The sequence below is a fragment of the Ciconia boyciana genome, chromosome 1 (genome assembly GCF_034638445.1).
Source record: "Ciconia boyciana chromosome 1, ASM3463844v1, whole genome shotgun sequence".
Lineage (NCBI taxonomy): Eukaryota > Metazoa > Chordata > Aves > Ciconiiformes > Ciconiidae > Ciconia > Ciconia boyciana.
Window position 1 is genome coordinate 64,863,504 of NC_132934.1, and position 16,527 is coordinate 64,880,030.

The 16,527-nt window shown below is 38.6% G+C and overlaps 1 protein-coding gene across 1 annotated transcript in view; it reads right to left on the reverse strand.

The window, feature by feature from the left end:
* BRAF (B-Raf proto-oncogene, serine/threonine kinase) overlaps positions 1–16,527 on the reverse strand; it is an 86,150-nt gene that overhangs the window by 33,253 nt on the left and 36,370 nt on the right. The window contains exons 4-7 of the mRNA XM_072872061.1: positions 8,688–8,791; positions 7,841–7,943; positions 6,407–6,555; positions 5,078–5,197 (exon numbers count right to left, since the gene is read on the reverse strand). Of these exons, the coding sequence (XP_072728162.1) occupies positions 5,078–5,197; positions 6,407–6,555; positions 7,841–7,943; positions 8,688–8,791 (476 nt within the window). The remainder of the gene's footprint in view (positions 1–5,077; positions 5,198–6,406; positions 6,556–7,840; positions 7,944–8,687; positions 8,792–16,527) is intronic.

Consider the following 16,527-nt stretch of genomic DNA (forward strand, 5'->3'; position numbering starts at 1 on the left):
ACTGTCCACAGATTTACTATTCTACAAAATTGGGTCCATGGGAAAGAGGAAGGTAACTCAGAAAAGTGCCCACACATGCTACGTTATATATAAACAAACAATTTTATAAAATCATATACAGTACCTCCACCGGATCTTAGAACTTGCAATGATACAAGTTAGTTCACTTTACAAATACAAAAGCAAATTTTAATACAGATTTTCCTAAATTTCCTTTAACTCACCAATGTAATGTTTCATATATTTAAGAGCTGGTCTACTCAGGAAAGATTTTTCTTAAAAGAGGTTTGTTTGGGCTTTAAGATTTTTGCTTGGATTTTTATTTTGCTGTAGTTAGGTAAATACTTAAACTGAAAATTCACATTCACCTAGCTTCAGTCATAGGGTTTGTGACACTTCCCTTTTAAAATGACATCATCTCTACTGGACTGAGATTTTTCTTCTCCTCCTCCCAGCCTGAACAAGCGCATCTCAATTTAGCCACAGGACTCAGTGTAGTACACACTATTCACCCGGTAGACTGCATACTCATACCCAAGCCAAACCTATTGCAAGCTAAAACGTATACCAAGGTGCTTTTTAGGAGGGGTTACAACAGAGTATAATTGGCTTTGCTTTTTGTTACTGTTGTTAATGAAGAACACAGTGCACTTCTGTTTTCAAGCAGTTTTAAGGACTGCTAAGGATCTGGGATACAATATTTCAGCTATGCTAGCAAGCAGGTAAACTGCAAATTTTGGAAGCCAAACACATTCTAATTTAATTATTGTGGTACTCCATAGATATTGCCAGAAAACAAAGTAATTTTTCTTTCCCCATCTCTGCAGCCTGGAAGTAGTCAATAACCCCAAATCAAATGTTGATTTGGAGAAAAGACTAGCAGTACAAGTTTGTAACTACAACCTAGAGAACATCACTCTTACAGCATCCTGTGAAGTCAGTCTAAAAGCGTCATGGGACAGATCTGTAACAGTCATAACTTCATATGGATTGGTGCATTTTTCTATACCATGATAACTTGTTTTCATCCATGGTGGCTTGTAGGTGAAAAACAACTGCCAGGATTATCACAGCAGCGTGCATTTATACTGGCCTTTGGACCCAGATCAAAGCTTAGCAACGCTTTCCTAAAATTTCTGATAGCTTCATATACCAGGAGCTATCAAGAGAACACACAGAGCTGTTGTTTCAGCTCTCCAAACCAGGTTTCAGTTCACTAGCACGTTTTTGCAAATAAATTTCTGGGGAGAAAGAGGTTTCCCCCACCTGTTGTAGGGACTAAAGATTATTTTTCTAAAGATTCTGATACCAGGCCTTTTCTGCTCAGCAAGAATGCATATCAAGTTGGATATTGTAGGAAGTTTGCTAATATTTACATGGAGTGGTCTGGAAAAGGTCTGGTGCCAGAATTTTTAGGGGGAAAAGTTCATCATTTTTTAATGCAATAAAACACAAAGCTTTTGCCCGCTTAAACACATGGGGATCTAAATGGTGTTGTAGTACTAAACACAATATTGTAAGACTGTGTCTTTGTTTCCCTGGTTTTTCAGAAGCTTTTCAAGACATTTAAATATCTTCAGCTGAGGCAGAATGATCAGTGAACATTTGGAAGACAGAAAGGAAAGCAGAGGTGTTTAATCACAAGGCTGGTGCCTGCTCTAAGGCAGGGACTGGCAAGCTTCCAAGAATGGTGCACCAGACAGTCCCCCTTTCTTCCTCAAATTTAGAAGATTAAGAATGTTGGGAAATGTTGTTTTTCAAAGAGCCAAGATGTTGCCAACCTGCTTACTAGCAGTGTTCTGCCTCAAGCAAAGCAGACGCTTTCAGTTTCTATCGAGTCCAACCTGCCTCTGTGCTGTTCAAAGTCTGACCATGTGCCCCCTTACCACCCACTCCACAGGTTACTTATCCTGCCATAAGATCTACCTCATTAGTTTGATGAGTTTTCCCCAACATCACAACATCTGAGAAAACAGATGGAAGTTGAAAAAGACAACTTTGGAATATTTTGAATAGCTAATCTCTCCCCTTTTCATATATCTGTAAGATTCAGGGAACTGGGTTCACAGAAATTCTGTGCTCATATTTCATGAGCAAAGATACAGAAGAAACTTTATGATAATGCAATGAATGAAATGAATACAATGTATTATATACAGTTTGCGTACTTCAATTTTATTACAAATGGCTATTGTTAGGAAGACCTACGCTTCTAATAATTCTTTCCAGTTAAGTGCAGATTATAACTAAAATGACTGCTTTGGCACAAGAGGATACTGCAAACTGAAAGAACTAAAATGTGACAAAAGACCTAATGTGGAGGCTGGGCACATTTTTAGAAGGGGTTCAGAAATGTGCAAGTGGGATCATATGTGCTCCCTTATCTTGGGGTGGAACGTCTGGAGGGACTGCCTATGGCTTACAGTTGGAAGAATGAAAGGCTACAGGACTGGATTGCTTTAGGATGTTACACATGAGCAAAGTGAAACAAAGTTCTCCAGCATGTTTAGCAGCTTTTGCATTGTGTCCAATGGTCTTTTCCTTTATGTCCCTTTCTCTTTCCAACTTCTCCATTTGATCCCTTGACAATTTCTCAGCATGTCACACACGCCTTTGCTCTTGAGCTTGTCTCGAAACACAAACTCTTCCTTTCTTTGGGCACTTTGCCTGCTGCTGGAATCCCTTCACGAGGCTGAAGATGAAGAAGGATGTTTGCCTTCTCTTTCCTCAGGTTTACCAAAAGATTAGTAACATCCCTTCCTCTGTGGGCTGTGCCATGCAAGATGCTAGGAGAACAGAGAAATCAAAGGAACAATTATTAAACTAGTAAGTTTTAATAAAGCGCTAGTTCCTCATATTTTCAATCCCATTGCCCAACTCTCAAATTTCAATCCCTTACTCTCTTCCCAGACAAGATAATCTCAAATGTCAGACTTTTTTTTTTTTTTTAAATTCCAGTTGAACTGTTGTCCCATACTGTAGCAGTACCCTTTAACAAAACCGTGGGTAAGTATATATTTTTATAGAAAGGCCTGCATTTTTTTTTTACTCTAAAAAAAATTCAGATAAATTAGTATTTCCACAATTATGTCTTTAAAAAGAAGAGAAGTATTATTAAAGAAAGGCAAAAGGATAACTGAAGAAAGGTATGGACAGTGCTGTATGCTCATACAATAGCATCTGAGCTGCTTCTGGAAAGGAAATACTACAAACACAGATGCTTGGGGAAAATTGCATGACTTTGTAACATGCATACTACTTATGAACACCAGAGGATAATCACAAACCATTTTCAAAATAAACAGAATTTTGAAGGCATGATGTATGCCTTTTTTTTTTTTTTTGGGGGGGGGGGGGGAGTTAACAATGAAGTGTACAGCAAGGCAAAAAAAGAAAAAAGTAGAAAGCTAGAAACCTTTTACAGCTCCTGCAACTACAAACATTTACAGATGCGACACCTGGGAAAAGCTCCTTAACCTCAACTGGCAAATATATTTAAGTGTTAACAATTTTATATATGTGAAGTTAAAAACCTTAAGGCATTAACCAGCTTTGGTCTCAGTTTTTCCTTCCAGTTTTTACTTCACAAAACTAAGACTGCCTGAAGTAGTGCATGTATCAATTAAGATAATTGATCCTGTTGTATCCTCATAAACTGTTAAGAAAGCACAAATGTGAGGCAGAGGCAATTGAAAAGTAGGAAAATTTAGCATATACCAGTATTAGGATTGGGGCTATATAGTGCCTTTGGCATCCACAGGCATTTAACACAGTTGGTATGAACAAGCTTCTTCATAGATTAATAGTTCTAGCCTGGTTATAATTTCAGCTGTACCATAAGAAAGGCAGAGCCTGCTTAGCTTAGAAAACCACAGCAGCAGCCTTGTCCACAACCTGCTGTACTAACATCCATGAGATATAAAGGCAACATCCACTACCTGGAAGAGGCACTTCCAAATTTACTTGAAACTGCACAATATAGTACAAATAAGAACACCATCTCTCTTTGTACTTACCAAATGAGGTTCCCTCTGCAGGACTGTCAAACTATTTTCCTGGGAGGCATCATATTTGATCTTTCATAAAATAGTCTTGGCTGTCCAGGGAATTTCTCTTCTAGTTAGAGTCCATAGGTGCCTGCGTAGCTTCCAGCTGCATTTCTGCTTTAGTTGGGGCACAATGCTCACCGCTCCAAGAGAGCCTCTCTGCCAAATTCAGTTCGTCTCCGCGCAGCACACGTGTCCTAGGAATGTTTTTCTGAAGGCTTTTGTATTTGGTGTTTTTAATAAATCTGCATGAGGTTTCTTGACTTTGATACACATCCTCGAGTTACTCTTTCCTGGAGATTTGTTCAACTATCTAGTGCTGGGTGGTGTCAGTGATCTCTTAGCTACTGGGAACATAATCTAAATATGATCACTTATCTCTTTACAGAGAGAGGGTCCAGAATCTTTGTTGGAAATACAGGGGATGAAGGCTGTGGTCAGTTTTAGAAGTCTAATTTTACAAAACCTGGATCTGCAGCAAACAGATGCTATTGATATATCCCAACATCTAAACAGGAGGAAGACAGCTGATCTGGAGGATACTAAAGCAATGTGTACGTGGAAAAACTACTAAAGCAGTATTATGAACCTGGAATTGGCATCTGTTCACACCAATCTTATAGTGGTGTGGCTTATTCTGAAACGGGTATGTCACTTCAAGGCAAATAAATTGTAGTTTGATAACACAAACTAAAAGAATTTGTGAGGATATAGTTTTGGTTTGTATTAATTTTAGGTATAAAATCTTTCCAGTTTAGACCAGGTCTAAGCTACCATGCAGAAGAAATCAGTTTAACAGGTCAGGCCCCAATTCTACAGACACTTATGCACATGTTTAACTTAGTTTCATTACTAATATATTTCATGTGAATGAAAACATTCACTTCTTTAAAGTTAAGCATAGGTGGATATATTTGCATGACAAGCCAGAATACAAAAATGTAGAGAGAGTTGCAAAGCAGTATTTTGAGTGTTTCTAAGCATACAGTACTGAAACGTTATGCTATTAAACAGCAGGAATAAGGTCATACCCAACAGAATCTGAGGGGGGCACTGGGGGGTACGATCCAGATGCTGGGGTGGTCTCTCCTAAGGAGGCCTCCTCCTGCTGTATGGGGTGATGTTCAAAGAACTTGGAGACAAACAGCAAACTGTGAGGCAAGAACAAAACAAAAACAACCTAACTTGTGCAAAAACCAGAAGCTTCACAACAGAACACCCAAAGATTGGGAAAAAAAAAAACAACCAAAAAAACCCAAAAAACCAACCAAAAAACCCAACAACAAAAAAACCCAAAAACAAAAAAAACCCAACCCAAAACCAAACCCTCATTGACCAAATTCTAAATTTTAAAATAAAGACTACACTAACACATTAATCTGCAAGATTTGTTAAAAATATTATTTACTTGACAAAGGATCAAAAGATCATGCCTTAAACATACCTTTGCAGAAAGTAATTTTTTTAATCTTTTAGTTGAAATTGCAAACATCTGGTTCCTCAAGAATGCACAACTTATACCTATATGTTGAGTACACGAACTTATTTTAATGTTTGCACTGATGCAATGCCAAAAGCCAAATGGATAGAACTACGTTATCCATAAGCCCTGAGCACAAACTCTAGAGGTGCCCAAGGGAACAGTTACAAATACCAACATAAGCAGAAATTAAATTTATTCTTGGAGGAAAAACTAGCATTTTAAACGATTCCTTATATGAAAGTCTATTTAAAGGACTTAATAGCCTCTGCTGAAACCAATCAAATAGAACACAGAGCCAGTTTACACCAGATCCTTAACCTACATGAAAGACTTACACAAATAGATCAATAATTAAATTCAAGAACACATGACTGTTTGGGACATTCTTTTTTACATTTCTTACCTAGGCATCAAACTCACTAACAGATTTATTTTCACTCACTGTAAAACCAACTGCAATTTTACCATATTAAACTAGTGTCTCTTAACATTTTTTCCAGGTTCAAGAGAATAAACCCGCATCTAAACCCACATCTAAACATTTAAGGGCCGCAGCCATCACATAATAAAGAACCAGTTTTGATTAAGAATAACAACGGTGAACAATGAGAAGTCTGTCTGATACAGTCAAGTGCTCAGCCACCCCATTCATGCTTCAAAGAAAGCATTTCATAGTCTAGCAAAAAAAATATGAACTGGTTGTCCGAGCTAGCACAGAGAGAATACGAATTATGCAGTCTCACAAGAACAGTTGAACTCCTATATTTTTTTCAGGCACCTCCTCTGACTTCCTGAATTACAGATTTAACGTAAGAAATCACTGACAGCTGTAAGCTCAACAAAAGGCTCAACTTTAAAACCAATTGTGATTACTTACTCAAGTTGGTCATAATTAACACACATCAGTGGCACTTCCGTACTACAGCGCTGGTGAAATTTGTAGCCACATGTCTGGCACCGGAATCCCTGGAAAAGCAGCTTTCGACAAAAGTCGCAGAATGCTAACGTGAAGAATGTTTTTCGTACCTACATTGTCAAAAATAATCATAATTTAATAGAGTCCTTCTGTAAGCTTGAGATAGCCTATTTGCTTTTACCTCCCTCAAATACACTTACAAACCTCTTTTTTGATTCTGGAGCTACAGTTTTATATATCAAACAGATTTACATAAAAGATTATCTCCTTTTCGAAATAGTCTTCATGAATTAAAATTTTCTTTCAACTATTTATTGGAATTAATGCTTCACTTCATTAGCACTAAGAAAAACAGCAACAAATCTGAAGCAAAACAGTGTACTATTATCATGCTAGAGACAAACATTCAGAATTTAATTGGATACAACCTATAAAAACAAAAGCTGCTGAAAGATTATCTCATCTTCTAATTTTTCCAGGAGCCAAAAGACATTTCTATCCAACACTCACAGGACTCGAAATACACATATGGCTTCTATGGATGGTTACATATATATTTGTAATTTTGACTACTGAAACTCAGAAACATGTAAAATTGAAAAAGGGTGAATATATATAATCCCCATATTATACAGGGGAAAAATGATTTAGTTTCAGTTTCAAATTTAGCAATACTTGGCATAAAAACACATTCTAGTTGTATTACTACATGTAATAATCAAAATTTCAGAAAGATATAAAAAAAAATGTTAAGCCTACTAGACTTTCATCTAACTAGCCATAGCCAAACTAGCTTGTTTGAGTAAAATAGTTTAAGCAGCTTGCAAATAGAATTTTGGGTTTTGATTTAAATAAAAGGTCTTTCTCCTCAATGTGACAAACATTATTTCCAGGATTTTGTATGTAGCTGGAACCATTTAGATGGATTCTGTTTAGCAGCTTCCATTTACTTGGTGCTTTATCAGGTCAAAACATATTTGTGCACTAGCATCATTGATGATGTCAGCACCGCTCTGGGAATATTTAGTTCATTAGTTAATTGCTGCTGCAGAGCCAGCAGGGAGGCCCAGAATACATTTTATAGATACAGCAATACAAAAATAGTAGATTATTATTACAGCTCTGCAATGCAGTGCTGATTTAAACTCCCTACATTTATAGATTTTAGAGGGTGTATTCCGTCCAAATGTGAAAGTTTTAAGGACGATCAAGTACTCTAACATCACTTATTTCAATTACAATTCTAATTCACTTAAGCTATTGTGATTAAAAACTTCTTTTGCAACCCCCGCCACATCCCACACATACAAAATATTATTCAAAGTTATTAATTTGAATTTGAAAGTACAAAGTTGATTTAACCCTACTCAACATTTCATAGAAACCAGTACATACAAAATTGTGTGTTGTGAGCGGCACATTCTCCAAGACTTCCACATGCAACTCCTCTCCCGTGAGCCAGGAAATGTCAGTGTCCCAGCCAATTGGCTTCTTCTCTCTAAAGTGTAAATAAGCCTTGCATTAGCACCAGTGCAGAAGCCCTTGCAGGTCTCCTGCTGAAGATGTGAGATCAGGTAGAAAGTTGCACTGTGGGGGTTTGCTACGAAGTCTCTAACTGCAGGAAACTTTAAAGGCAAGACATTAAGCTCAGCACGTACCAAGGAAAGCACACCTTCCCCAGACAAACTGCATGAAAGAAATGGACTTTTTCAATCAGCTCCAGTAGCAGCTGATTCCTTGGTTCCAAGGTGACAGATACCGTTCTGATCAAATAAAGTGCTTGTGAAAGTACCTGTTCCATGAGAGTTCCAAAGAGATGGCTAATTTTGTGCAGTAAGATAATCTACAAACTTTTTAGGGCTGGAAACTCAATTTTTTTCCCCCTCACAGGAACTCTATATTCAGTTAAGAATGCACTATAACTAAGTCAAATAAAACCAAAAAGTTAATAAACTCTATTTAATACTTGTTTGGTTAGCATGAGTTTGATTTATGAGTGTTTTGCCAGCAGTCTATAACCTCATATTACACTGTATTATGCCTGTTCGTGAAGTGATTAAATTTTTTCTAGGAGTTTGCCATTCTTTCTAGACATGTCTTCAAGGCGCAAATTGTTTTAGTGCAAAGTATCATATCATTCTGAACTTTGAAAACAACTTCCACAACGTTGGAGAGAATCAGCCGTACTGGGTAACTCCAAGAAGAGATTCTAAGAGCAAAAACCATCACACACAAACCATACCCATCTTGTATTCTGTAAACAGCACAGCATTCTGGAATAAGACCTCTCATCATCAGAGCTTTCTTTAGGCTGTCTCGGACTGTCACTCCACATCTTGCTGGAACCTAAAGGTCAAATATAAAAAGAAATTAATTAAAACAAGTTCTAATTTATCCCCCCAAACCAATGCAAACATTTTGACCCTCAAGTGCTAAAACCTACTTTTCATGATGCTTTACAGAATGGTAGGTAAGAGTTTTTCAGAATCTTTTTTGCACTGTGGAAAAATGTATTAGTGAATAGTATATAAGCAATCTAGTTCAGCTAGAAGAGAGAACAAGCTCTACATTTCTACTAACATTTGGAATGAAATCTTGACCCAACTCCAAAAATGACTTTACAACTCTTCTCAACCTGAAGAAAGTAGAGACACAGCACACAGATAGCTAATAACTATGTACATCTATAAAAAGTTGAGGCCAAGCTGTAAAATTAAGTGGGGCAATATGCCAAGTGGAATTAAAATGAAAGAACTAACTTGGACTGCACTCAGAAAAACATTATGGTAAAATGTAAACATTTTATTTTCTATTTCTAAAATAGAAGTTAAGCATGCAAACAAGTAAAACAAAACAATCATCTTAGGCAGGCAGACCATCACCTCTCACTTTAACCTGTATTTGCAACTCTACAGACACTTCCTATTTGAAAAACATATTCCTCTCTTCTGTTTCACTATTTGAAAAGTTTAAATGGCTAGCAGGATGGGAAGAATGGAGAAGCACACTAAAACTAGCCAAAGAACTGCAAACTATGCAAAGTAAACATATTTTTCTTGCCTCTACTCTATTCTAGCTGTAGGCATATCTTATAAGAATAAGTGTATAATCTCTAGGTATACCTGTGATTTAACAGTGTATAGTGTCAAGCCATAAAAACAGAACAATACATAATCTGGTGATTAAGTGTAGTTAAGGTGTTGAGTATTACCCACTTACTATTTCTAGAACTCAATAGTGAAAATATATTAACACTTTAGGTGGTATACACACTGGGACATCTCCTATAATCACGGACAGCACCTCAAACATGAATCAAAAGAAAAACCCACAGACTTAACTAACCAAAAAAGTCTGTCTGAACACCTGAGACTCAATTCTAGCTTGCTAGTGGCCTAAGCCAGAGCCCCTGGTAGCCAAAAGCAGTCTCTTAATCAGCTTCCACTGGCTTTGGATCAGAGCCTAGTTTTTGCTCCTTGCACTTAAATTTCCATGGGTATTTAGGGGCCCTATGTCCTACTTAAGGATGACAGTTAAAAGTAGCAGTCTATTTCAAGTAGCTTTGTGAACACCACTTGAGGTTACGCTATATATTGCGTTTCTAGAACTCAAACATATGCTCTCTCAGAGGAGACAAATTAAAGGAATATTTTGCTTCACAATCTTCCTCCCATTAATATGAAAGTGCTTCTTACAGGATATTTGTGCATTTCATCTGGTCAACACGTAAACATTTAAAAAAGAGAATTTCTACTAATTCCTTGGAAAAAACATCCTATAGCATACTGCTTTACAATCTTGATATTCAGCCTTAAGTGACTTTGTTTTACGCATTCCATTACTTCTTAATGCATCTTTTTATTAATCTAAGTAACTTCTTCCCATCCTAGAAGTTAACACTGTGGCTTTCAATCACTTGTAGGTCATTCCTCCAGCATTAAACATCCTTAATTGTTACTAATACCTGTCACTGGTATTAACAAGGAGCCTGGGAGCACCTATTTTCATCAATATTGTCAACAACTTTCCATTGTAAAACTCAGCCCTCTGTTGTTTAATCCTCTACCAAACTAATTGTTCACACTGAAACCAACTGTTCATAGGGTGTTCTGTGACTGGTAGCCCCTGCTCCCCACCCCTGGGAATGTGGTTAGCATAACTCGCACCATTTTATGAGGCAAGCAGCCATTCTCTGTGGCCAGGTGGGTCACGTATTCGTTCTCTTCCCCCTCATTATGAGGCCCTGAAGGTCCTGCAAACCAAGTAGACAAACCGAACAGATTTCTTCTTCCCCTCCCTACCGGCCTCAAGGTTCCTGGGTGCCAGGCCGATTACTCCCTTCCTTGCTGGACTTGAAGGTCCCAAGCACCCAGGGCCACCAGGTGGTGGTGATGGCCTTGTCACAGAGCAGGGAAGCATAACAGCACCCAGAGCACTGTCTATAAAGTCAACCGGTTACAAGTCCTAAGGGGGGAACGTGGACCAGAGCTGCGACTGGACAGCGAGACCCAGGGCCTGCCGTGGCCAGGGATGCCTCCACCATCCTCTGCTTCCTCCCAGGATTGAGGGAGCAACTCATCTCTTTTATATGAATTTAGAGTCTAGATTATGATTGTTATATTGATATGGCAAACTATGTATTAAGATTTGACCCGATCTGCCAAGGATCCAGGTGATTAGAAATTAAAAATTAAGTTGTATTACAAATTCTGTATTATACTACTTATAAATTGCACTATCTTGATTCTGCTTGTAGAAATCCTGTACCATTCTAATAATAAATTCCATGCTATACTAATCATAATATCATGTTAAGAAAATAAAGCTTTAATTGTAACCATGATTTTGTGCCATCATCATGCTACCAAGGATCCCTAAACAAACCCGTCTGTCCCCTCAGTGTCAGGTGATAAGTTCTCCCCGCCTCCAACGTATATATTTACAAATACAGAGTAAATATTTTTAAGAAGTTGACTAAAATCTCTGAGGATTTCAGAGGTGCACTCCAACCTCCCACACACGTCAGGTCCAATCATGAGCCACTCTGATGGAGCAAGCAAGTGTTCTTGGGCTCAAGGCTATTTGTCCTGTAAGTACAGCTCCCACTGGATTGAGGTAGAGCCCCCACAGACACTTCAGGTCTACCTTTCCAGCAACCTCAGTTACTTCACCACTGATATCCATAGTGGAAGAAGAAATTCATATACTGAGGGGGTGACAGACAGACCGTGGGGGGAAAAAGGGGGAATGAAGAGAACCAGGAAAGTGGTTGGGCATGAAGGAGAAATGGGAGGAGAGAAGCAGGACAAGCTTAAGAACTGACCAGGGAAAGCATGTGTACACTGGGAGAGGGGATCACCATCAGCAGGTTGATGGGACACAACCAAGCAGGATGGAGGGAAGGCAGACTGAAGAGCTAAACAAGGCAGAGGGCAGGAAACAAAGATACCATGAACTACCATGTAGAGGAGAACTGGCTGAAACAGCTGGGGAGGCAATGGAAGCACATCCTGAATAGGAAGCTTTCATGCTGTGATTAGGAGAAAAGACGGCTCATTTTGGACAAGGAGCACCAGGGGGAAGGGATTGCCTAAGCAAAGCATTAGAACTGAGCATAGAGGAGGGGAAAGGTCCTAGCTCAGGCAGAAAACTTGAAGGCAATAAGTATTAAAAGAAACCAGAGTAGTACAATCTAGACCTGGGTGAGGGAACAGAACAGGACAAGGAGGAAAAGCCAAGCAGTGGAAAGGTGATTAACATTAAAGAAGAGATGAAGAGAAAGAGGGAAGGAGCCTTGCACTCACTGGAAGACATTTTCTTCCTCCAGCACTGATCCTCCATAAAGGGCAACAACGTTCTCCAGTACCTCATGAAGCAAAGGTCTGCATCAGGAACCGAAAAGTTCCAAGTCTATTAATTACTTACAGTGGTGTAAATAATGCCACTTCAGGTGATTTTTAACTTTCTTTCTTTCTTTTTAATTCTGCTGAAAACAAGAGACTTATGAAGTTTCAGGCTTCCTTTTAAGAGATCATTAAGATCAGAAAAGTAAGCTCTCAAAACTTGGGAAGTATCAGAATGAAGGTTGCCTACTGCTACGCAAGTGCAATAGGACTATGAAAAACATGCATTAAGCATTTCCCTCACTTATCATTCACTGTTCCTCAGTATTACTTCCCCAAGTTCCCTTCATTAAAATCTGAGCCGTATTTATGCAACTTGCCATTAGAAACATGGATAGAACATTTGTTCTCTTCACTGCCATTTGCAACAAGATCCAGCTAAAAAACAGTTAGGGAACTGTTTTGATTTCTCTTAAAATCACCAGGATCCTGAATCAGCATCACATTTAGAACATTCTTGTACAGAACTCCTGAGCAGAGAAACAGAAGGTTAAATTAAAAGAACTAAATACTAGAATAAATTCTTGTAGTATTGATTAATCATTTTCCCAGACTGGTACAGTTCGGTCTATCACCATCTGTGCGTGTAGCCCTTCAGCCCCCTCCTTCAGTCCCTACCAGCACCTGCTGTAAAGCAGAAATCTCACCCTGCAAAGCATTCCCCTCAAAGCCCTCTTCCCCCCGCCCCCATCCTCTTCTCACACCCAAGGCAAAGTTAAAGAAAAATCCAGCTCCAAGACAGTGATTTGGAGAGCAACTCAATCTTAAGAAAAAAACTCCAAGTTCTTTTTTTCCAGCTAACAGGCAGCCCCCCCGAAGTAGGAGTTTCAGAACAGCCTCCTACTCCCCCCCGGCCGGAGGGAAGGTGCAGCCCCACAGCCCGGGAGCGCAGGGAGCAGAAGTCCCAGTGTGGAGCAGCCCCCGACCCGTTGAGCCCCCAGGCCACCGGGCAGGAGCCGGCAGCGCCAGCCTGGCAGGCAGGCACCAAAATGGGTTTATCAATTCCATCAAGAGTTTTGACAGTGTTCCCACAGAGCATTTTAACTGAATCACATCAGCATTCTTTGACAAAATCGGTTCCCCATGAGAAAATTTCTGATCTTCTCCAATATACGCAGCCTTATCGCTGTAATCCAGTAAACTGAACAAAGTTTGCATTTTTTTGAACCAAAGAATGCTTAATATTATTTCAAACACATTTCGTCCACGTCTATCCATTATCTTTTGATCCCTCTATTCTGTTACTAAAAGAAGCTAAATGTTTCACAAGAGTTACCACCTAGAAATTCGTGCTACTCAATTAGGGGATCTGTTTCCAAATTCTAATTGCTAAGGGTTTTCTTTCTAAGTTACTTATATGCCTAAGATTTGTAGATCAGAAAAGGTTTAGGTTTTTATAACAATTTGAATAGTTGATTCAGCAAAAATTTTCAAAAGTGAAGAGCATGGGCTATACAAAACTACAGAACAGTACAGAAGCTGCCAATACAGACTGCAAGATGTGTTCAGTGCATAGCTTACTAATATACCAAAGAAAGTAATTTACTTGTGCATCTTGAATCGGGCAAGTAACGATTCAGGAAGACACCAAAACACATGCTCAACTTTGCAAATGTGAAGTCTCAAGGAAATAAATGAAAATTATTCCAGTGCCTCCAAAAATTCGCACAGTAGAGTCTTACTACCTAAACAGATTAAACAGAACTATAGCATTTAATTTCCTCATTTCTTTTACTCATGTAAACTATTTCTATGGACCTTAAGTATTCATAACAACGTTGCTGATATATATTTAGTACTGCAGCCACAAGCATTTAAGCAATGCATGATAAATAATTTCTTTCTGTAAATCAGGTCATTCCCGATTCAGTAAGAAATTCAGGGCTACATCCCTAAATAACTCTTGCATCACTTTTCTAACATCAGAGCAGAAACTGGCATAATCTCAGTAAGTTAAAAATGCTTCCTTACACCAGTGCAGTTTCCAATATTTTATAGCAATAAGAGACTGAAGAGACTGAAAAGCATTTCAAAAATCAATGTAAAGGTATTCTCTGAAAGTGGAGAGGCTGGACAGCTCTGAATATCTAGCATTATACTTCTCAAAACTAGTTAGCTGGTTCTGTTTTTTCCTCAGCCTAGCACTGCAGTTCAGCTCACTTTAGCCAAGTGTTATGTATGTAAGATACGTGTAACATACCTTAGAGCTGCAGAAAAATTCTGAACAGTTAAACAGAGTAGTGGGTACAATAGCGAGAATATTCCAAGTAGTATGGATTTTGAAATATCACTTCCAAGTACTGATTTACTTAACACATACACCTTGAAAGATCACGCTTTTCCCCCCCGCTACCTAAATGACTAAAAAATGACAGCAACATGCTCACAGAATTCAATGTGTTGGGAAAGAAATAAGCTAAGCTATCTTACTGTCAAATAACTAGTTTTGCCTTCCCATATATTAGGTTTTCTGGTAAAAGTCCAAACATGAGATCCACATTTAGTTTCTCATCTTAGGTATGAAGGACGAATGTTTAACCAAATCAGTCAGCCACTTTTTACAGCCCTAACAGATAAAATTAACCCCCTCTGTGGCAAAGAGGACATAAGAGGATACGAAACATCACATCTTCTATAACACGAAGAACCATGGCTTTCAGACGCAGCTGTTCTGGATTTCAGGGCATGATCCTCCGATGAACTTCCAGGAGAAAGCAGTATTTAAGAATATACATTCTTAATGGAGCACATCAGTAAGACAAATGGGAGACAATTCCATTGCACTAAATCTTGTTTCCAAGGGAAGCTGAAGAGAATTTACCCATTTTACAAAGCTGTTACCATCCCATCAAAAGCATCCCATTTAACTTGCAAAGACATTGGGCACCCACTCACACCTCCAACACAATTAAGGGGTAGTTATTTGTAGGACACAATGGACTGATTTATGTCAATACAGAAATATTTGCTCAAGAGTATACCATCACTAAACCACACTGGACCAAGCCTGCTGTGCCTAGTTCAACAGCAGCCTCCACACTATCATTTTTCAAGCTTTTGAGGGACAGCTCCCAAAGTGCCTTCAGAAGAGCACTGACCATTTGTAAGGTTATAGTAGACAGCGGGATCACCATCTTAAAATTTTAGTTAGGGTGAATACCAGTGCCAGAAGTTGTGAAGGCTGACAGCGACGAGCTGATAAAAAAAAGTTTGGAAAATACGGCTTTAGACTTCAGACTTGAGAGAAATGCTCATCTAGAAAAATATCTGTAGCCACCATATGGGAATCAAAACCCAAGACCTTGAGGTTTCTGTTCAAGTGACGAAAAAGTCAGCTGGCTGTTCTCCAAACCAAAACCCAAACACACTGGAAATTTAAGTTACAAAATAGTTTAAATAAATCTTTCTAATAGGTCAGACCCAGAGTCTACCTGCATAGTATTCTGTTGCAGACCCTGCTTTAAAGACAGAGGGGCAAGAAACCACACCACAGACAGGCTAGAATTCACATCCCTCTCTAAACTGTTGCAACTGATCCTAAAAACAAATGGACAATTTAATCTCCATATAGTATACACATAATAAAGCTTTGCTTGGTTCATTTACTTAACACAAGAAGCCACCAATTTAAGTATGACTTACTAGACATGGAATTAAAATATTTCTTCTGATTATTTTCAGATTTGTCACTTGCATTCCATTTCACTGAGTGCCTGCCCAGCACATCAAGAGGTAAAGGAAACCAAACAATATTTTCCTCTATCATTCATTACTTTCTGCAGACAGACTTTGCGTCTCTTAAGGTAAGAAATCACTAAGCTCTCCTTACTTGAGGAATACTCTTAAAAAGCAGTAATCAATGCTGCACGAGGCATTTGAGATGACAAGCCATCAATTTTATAATGGCAAGTTTTCAATATTGTTTGACTTTGCAATCCAAGACTGTATGTCAATAAAATTGAAGTAGATTAAATTATTCTCCTTTCAGCACATACTACTTTGAATTTATCCAACACTGAGTTTAGCCTGCGTGGTGGGTTAACCCCAGCAGGTAGCTGAGCACCACCCAGCTGCTTGCTCACTCCCCCCTCAGTGCGATGGGGGAAGAGAATTGGAAGGACAAAAGCAAGAAAACTCCTAGATCAAGATATAGACAATTTAATAAGTGAAGGAAAAAAA